General features: G+C 32.2%; 2 protein-coding genes across 4 annotated transcripts; both read right to left on the bottom strand.

Annotated features, from left to right (window-relative positions):
- Positions 1 to 368: 368 nt before the first annotated feature.
- On the bottom strand, positions 369 to 2,894 carry LOC148273498 (rhodanese domain-containing protein CG4456-like). The gene is made up of 3 exons (XM_088238637.1): positions 2,637 to 2,894; positions 1,866 to 2,028; positions 369 to 608 (listed from the first exon to the last, which is right to left on the bottom strand). Exons 1-3 carry the CDS (start codon positions 2,764 to 2,766, stop codon positions 560 to 562), a joined length of 342 nt encoding a protein of 113 aa, XP_088094763.1. The 5' UTR covers positions 2,767 to 2,894; the 3' UTR covers positions 369 to 559.
- A 1,194-nt stretch (positions 2,895 to 4,088) lies between these two features.
- LOC148273497 (rhodanese domain-containing protein CG4456-like) lies at positions 4,089 to 5,344 on the bottom strand. 3 transcript variants are annotated; one of them, XM_088238635.1, is made up of 4 exons: positions 5,204 to 5,344; positions 4,692 to 4,892; positions 4,347 to 4,509; positions 4,089 to 4,259 (listed from the first exon to the last, which is right to left on the bottom strand). In XM_088238635.1, exons 2-4 carry the CDS (start codon positions 4,819 to 4,821, stop codon positions 4,190 to 4,192), a joined length of 363 nt encoding a protein of 120 aa, XP_088094761.1. In that variant the 5' UTR covers positions 4,822 to 4,892; positions 5,204 to 5,344; the 3' UTR covers positions 4,089 to 4,189. The 3 variants fall into 3 exon arrangements, with proteins under 3 accessions (XP_088094761.1, XP_088094762.1, XP_088094760.1); XM_088238636.1 differs by having other exon boundaries at positions 4,692 to 4,888; positions 5,204 to 5,293; XM_088238634.1 differs by having other exon boundaries at positions 5,021 to 5,225.
- Positions 5,345 to 6,279: the final 935 nt, after the last annotated feature.

Here is a 6,279-nt window from a genome sequence, read left to right as displayed (position 1 = left end):
CATTTTGTTTTTCTTTTAACATTTTGTTTCAATTCATAAAGTGTGTAACTCCGCTGACATTTAAATTAGCTGGACCGTAAAACTGCGGGTGCCTCCCAAGAACATAAACCATGTTCGCTTACTTTACGAGGCATCAGATATCCACTGCGGATAGTTTGTTGCCAGTTTATGTTACACTACGGGACACGGACCCAACGTGGGAGGACGCATTAAGTCAATAGAGAATCCTGGAGGCTATTTGTAGGCTCCTATGTTCCAACAGGTACATATTATACTAAAATAGTAAATCATCCAAAAAGTCTTGTTCAAAATACTATTTTGAAAATGCTCTCATAAAGAAAAAAATAAAATAAAAGTAAACTTCAGACTTGAAATTGGTGTTTCATTTAATAAGATGTCAGCATAAAGTAAAAATTGAGATAAAGTTAACTTTACAACTCTTTAATGTAAAAAAACATTTCCATATTTTTTAATGAAACACAAGGTATCGTCAGTTTCTATAGAGGTAAATGCATGTTCCGTTTTCTTCCCAATTCATTTATAGATTACCATTATAATATCATTGCCTGCTGGAATAATCATTCCATCCACCTTTGTAAATCATGCAACTGCAAATAAAAATACAAATGTTTTTACAGAAGAGATACATAATCATCATTTTCCTATCCGCACCCAGTGCTGCTTAGGGCATCCAAATTGCATCGTAGAACCACATTTCACATCCACCCTGCCAGGAATCAAACCCAGGACCTTAAGAATGGTAGGCGAACGAGCCAACACCACTACTACTGAGGCGGATTTATCTCCACTCGATTTTCTTTTTCCTGAGAGTTGCTATCGAGTTGAAAACACTTGTCCAGGATTTTGGTTCTAAAATATAAACTTCTCAAATATATTTTTTGTGGTTGCAATATTTTCTATTAGATAAACCCATAGAACTATGTAAGGGGAAAATATAATCATCAAAAGACAATTTACCTTTTTTTTGTTTCCTTTTTTTAAAATTTTTTATATCACTATAATTTCTTTGTTTTTTTTTACAATATACATAAGAGGTAAAACAGAGTATCAAAAAAATAAAGGATAATTACATAGCAATGAAATACATATTAACTGTAAAAATAGTAAACAAAAAAATCCCACAAAGGTGTGGTCTGTTCGTGGGTATACAAGAAATGTTTATGAATTTTTTATAGACAGGTATAATATTTTTGCGTAATATAAGAAAGAGAAAAGAAAATATTCTGTAAAAGATTAGAGGGTACTTTTTTATTTTATAGTAATTAAAAAAGGAAATAAAAAATATAAAAAAACACAAAAATATTCCAACAAAATATATCATAGAAAAATAGAGTTAATATCTTTAGTTTGAATCCAGGATAGTGCGTGTTTTTTAAAAGAAGGAAAATTTTGAAAGTTTGGGATCAATGAAAAAATTAGTAAAAAAAGAATTTTTTTAAATTAGGCCTATAAAATATGTATGTCTCTGTGCTAGCCTCGTTTTACAATGTGGTATTTCTAGCACACGATTCCTTCTTTGACTTGATCTATTTGAATTACTTGTAAATACATTTTGGTACACTTGTAAATACATTATTTTAAACATTGAAAACAATATATTTGTCTTATTTCCAAAAGTTTAGTTTCTTGGAACAATTGAAAAGAGGGAAAAGTGCGATTTTTGTGAAGCATTATTTTTTTTCCTTTCATTGGAAGCTACTTATTTCTAAGTATAGATGCCCATGTTTCCAGTATCAATAAACTCAAGCCACTAGTTCCACACCATCCTAACAACATTATTATTATAATGAGGAAATTTAGTCATCTGTTGACAAATACCAAAACATCAATATGATTGTTCTTACTTAATAAATCCTATGTTTTTAGCAGCTTCCATAGCTTTAGTTGCTCGTCCTCCTTTATTGCAAGAAAATACTATGGTTTTATCTTTACATGGGATATCTTTACCATACTTTTGATAAAATTCATTGTTATTCTTCATTTCCAATGCTGTCACCAAATCTCCAACTGTGCAACATTACAACAACAAAGAAATTACACGAATGTCTCAATAAAATAATATTTTTTATACCAGCTAGATTAGGCGTGTAATACAATACCCAACCAGCCATATAACCAGTACAAAGTATAAAGCAATCACAAAAAAAAGTAGAGAACAACATAATTCATATGAAAATTGCCTGCTCCAATACTGCCACAACCTGGATTCGGAGCAGTATTGGCCGATTATAATATTTGGGCCAGCGGCCACAGCCTTTTTCTGAAACCTGCTATCCGGTGTCGTAGCAGTCCTCCTGAATGAGGATGTCTAGCAGCAGCAAACATCACACATACGCCAAAATGTCAAGTGTAAGGCTCTGTATCCATTCTTGTAGCCTAACCTAACACTTTGTTGGTTGTGTTTACATCATAGCTCATTAGTGTATTGCTGCGTGCAAAGCACATGGCACCTGAAACAACCTGTTCTTCTCTTCCACGGAACATCGATAGAATCTTCGTGCTAGCGTATTGACAAATGGCAAATGTTAATAATTCGTAATGTTTAGAAGCCTTGCTAATATTCTACCATCCAATACATCTACTCATGTATTGTAAATAATAGGTGAAATACTTACACGGAATATTAATGCTTGCGGTAATCCTCCCAGTTTCCAGAACTTCCCCCGTATTTCTTACATCAATAAGTAAAACATCAGGTTTGTCTATAAATGACACAACTTCTTCGTAGGTCACGATACGATCCATTGTGATTTTAGTAAATAGAGAAAGTCTCTTTCAATTATTATTTTAACCTTCTCTCAAATGTAAATTCTGTATTGATATAAAATTATGACACCATGGTGTTATCGTGATAACTGATAATTTAGCTAGTGTTTATCTTGCATAGATAATAAAATGAACTCATAAAATTTATAAATATCTTAGTTTTTAGCACCAATCAAAAGTTAATTTTAAAATTTACCAATAGAGATTTACTTTTTTTTAAGTAATCTATCATTTAATTATTGAAAAAAAACAGTCTCAGCTTGTGGAAACAATTTCATTATTTTAGATAAATAAATTTAAACTACTAGAGCTTTATCATTTTTGTTTTAAACAAGTTAGTATTAAATTATAATTAATCTTTTAATATACAGGTAATAAAATATGTTGTATTTTACATTTTCTGCGGTGTGCTTTAAATTTGAAATCCGAGATCTGTAAATATAAATTTGTCTAATAATCCCTTTGTCTCTATCAAGATCTACTTTATTGTTGATCTTTTTTTTTATTGGTGATGCAAATGTAATGTTATTTAATGTTTATATTAGTTCTTAAGATGTAATGAACTAACTTAATAAAACATAAATAAATTAATATCTTACATATTTTTCATAAAAATGCAACAAGTTCCATTTGTGCTTCACTTAACTTTTTTTATTGTCAACTTTTATCCTAGTATATAATTTATCATTATTCTTTTCTATTGTGAGAAATTTCGTGGGTGAAAAATAAGCAGAATCCTAGACTAGTGTTTTGGACTCGATGACTCCAAGAAAAAAATCCTGAAAAAGAGAATTGAGTGGAGATAAGTCCGTCTGTGTTGCATTTGGCACGTTCGCCTACTATACCATACAGATCTTGGGTTTGTTTGCTGGCGAGGTTGAAAAGAAATGTTAGTTTGAAAAGACTAATCACCTCATCTTCATGTAAAAGATGATCGAGTTTCGCTTTTGGTGTACCAATATAGTGCCCTATACACTCAGAGTAATAATTCAGTACCCGCTTTTGGAGATTAAATTTTGCTCTATCGCATAGAACAAAAGCGGTTTAATAACAAATATGTAATGGACGGATTCGGTTTGCGCTTGCAATTTTCCACCCGAGTACCTAAGACCCGTTGTATCGCTGTAAACTGTAGCTGACTTCGTGATTGATAATCATAGAATGGTTTTTTACCGTATAGGCGGCTCTATAAGTGGGTGGCATTGACCCTATATACTATGCACCACAAGTGGGGGGTAAAATGATGATGATCAGATATTTATTTTTCAATTGAATCAATTATTAAGCAATCAAAAAACTTGTTTCATGCAATGTTTATTTATTTTTTTCAAATTTTAAAAAACCTACATACTTGTTTCTACAAAAAAATATACAATGACACAAAAGTGAGAGTTGAACATCTTTATTTTTCTTGTTTCTGGGCATTATTTTTGCTCACCCAATCGTTCCAACTTCCCTTGTAGACTTTAGAACTGAAAATAAATTATTTGATTGATTCTCAACATTTCTGACACAAAATTGATTAAAACAATACTGAATTGACGGAGATATTTATTTACTTGACGAATCCGAGTTCGACGGCACCTTCCATCGCTTTAGTAGCACGACCTCCCATTTTGCACGTGAATACTACTTCTGCATCTTTCTTGGGGAGATCTCTGCCATACTTTTTCTTGAAATCATCATTGTTTTGCATTTGTAGCGCAGTTTGAACTTCGCCAACTAAAAATAATAATATAAAGATTTCAATATCAACTTCATTTTCTATTAATTTTTCATAGATAGATAGAAACCGAAAAGTTAAAAATGAACTATAATTAGCTCAACTTTTCCGTAAGAACATTCCAACACTGACATAAGAATATTTTAATTATTTCCAATGGTAAAATCACTGGGTCACTCACGCGGAATATTGACACTGGCTGGTATAATTCCAGTTTCTATAAGTTCATTGGGCTCTCTAACATCAACTAAGACAACCGCTGGCTTGTCTTTATATGTTACTACATCTTCATAAGTGACTGTCCTGTCCATCGCTGCTGCAGAGAAATCTCTCACAGATTTCAAATAAGAAATGCGTACACTATTGTACAAGCGTGGACTATCTGAAACACAACAATTAATTATTGTAAATAATAATACTAGTAACTTGTTGATGGGTGCCTAACTAAAAAGTGATTTATTGTTACGGGATTATTTATAACCTGTAACATGCATATGAAAATAATCTTACTAAATATAAGAGAGGGCTTAATGCTTCTGGAGCAGAAGACTGGTTTTTTATTGATACAAGATACCACCGAAACCACATTCAATATGCGCATACGTGACATCGCTCAATAATTAAATAAAAAATCATGACATAAAAATTGATGGAGTTTGAAGTTTGTTATCAAGCGAGAGTCCTTGAACTTACCCAAACCCAAACTCACAGTGTCACAGTTGCAGATTTCTACTTTACCACTTGTTGGTTGTCAAATAAATTTAAAATGTCAAAAAACATTTTTTAAAAACGAAAATTTAAAATTTAAATTACAAATTACCAACCTACTAAAAACAAATGTCAGCAAATAATAGGGTGACTACTTTTTCTTTCGAGGTAATCAAATGAATAATCTCCTCAATTTTGACTGGATAAAAAACGTATTTTAATTGTTTATATCTAATATTCCATCAAATCATATGTTTTCTTATTATTTTCCCTTTACTATGTGCGTCAATAAAGTACTATATAATCTGTGAATAAAGCTAGGGTTTCCTAGGACAGCGGTGCCCGTATCTTAACGGCCGTAGTGAACGGTGATGCGGTGGACAGCCGTCGTAACAATGACTAGAGAGTGGTTTCCTAGGAAAACGGTGTTAATAAATGTTATCAAAACCGTTTTTCTAGGAAACCACTCTCTAGTCACTGTTACGACGGCTGTCCATCGCATCACCGTTCACTACGGCCGTTAAGATAAGGGCACCGCTGTCCTAGGAAACCCTAGCTTAAGTAGGTAATTTATTATAGTTACATATCAGTTATAAAATCAACATGAAGCATTTATGCATGTATACATTTACAATGATTCATAAATGAACAAATTTATAATTGGAAATTTAACTTACTTAATTGTATTTAAACATTTTATTTCATGAATATAAATCTGTTAAATTTTTCGGGTTTGATCCCCGGTGAGAAGATTTAAATGTAATTTTTCTCAAGCCTAGGTGTTCTGTGATGTAATTCACCACTGTAATTGTGCCTTCTGGCCTGTTGTGGTCTAAAAAAAAACTTTTAGACAGATGCGTTGAAAAACAATGCAAACACAACGAGGTGGACTTATCTCTACTCGATTACCTTATTCAGGACTTTTACCTAAGAGCTGCCATCCTGTAACTATTTTTGTATTCTTTTTTTATATTTCTTTTGAAGAAAGATAAAGGCCAGGCGGGGTATGGGACAAAAAAGTGCATCATGGCTCAGTAATCTTAGACAGTGGTTCGGTGTAC

This window comes from Micrasema longulum, unplaced genomic scaffold (assembly GCF_059751315.1).
Source record: "Micrasema longulum isolate JH-2025_06_02 unplaced genomic scaffold, ASM5975131v1 h1tg001935l, whole genome shotgun sequence".
NCBI classification, from domain to species: domain Eukaryota; kingdom Metazoa; phylum Arthropoda; class Insecta; order Trichoptera; family Brachycentridae; genus Micrasema; species Micrasema longulum.
This window is presented reverse-complemented; position numbering and strand designations above follow the sequence as displayed.

Bases quoted from the DNA above. Each gene is read 5' to 3' on its own strand.
- LOC148273498 (XM_088238637.1), bottom strand. From the start codon at position 2,766: ATGGATCGTATCGTGACCTACGAAGAAGTTGTGTCATTTATAGACAAA. The intron at 2,029-2,636 runs GTAAGTATTTCA...AATGTTGCACAG, and splicing joins CGCAAGCATTAATATTCCGT to TTGGAGATTTGGTGACAGCA. The intron at 609-1,865 runs GTAAGAACAATC...TTTTATTTGCAG, and splicing joins AAAAACATAGGATTTATTAA to TTGCATGATTTACAAAGGTG.
- LOC148273497 (XM_088238634.1), bottom strand. From the start codon at position 5,120: ATGTCACGTATGCGCATATTGAATGTGGTTTCGGTGGTATCTTGTATC. The intron at 4,893-5,020 runs GTAAGATTATTT...GTTGTGTTTCAG, and splicing joins TAAGCCCTCTCTTATATTTA to ATAGTCCACGCTTGTACAAT. The intron at 4,510-4,691 runs GTGAGTGACCCA...TATTATTTTTAG, and splicing joins AGCCAGTGTCAATATTCCGC to TTGGCGAAGTTCAAACTGCG.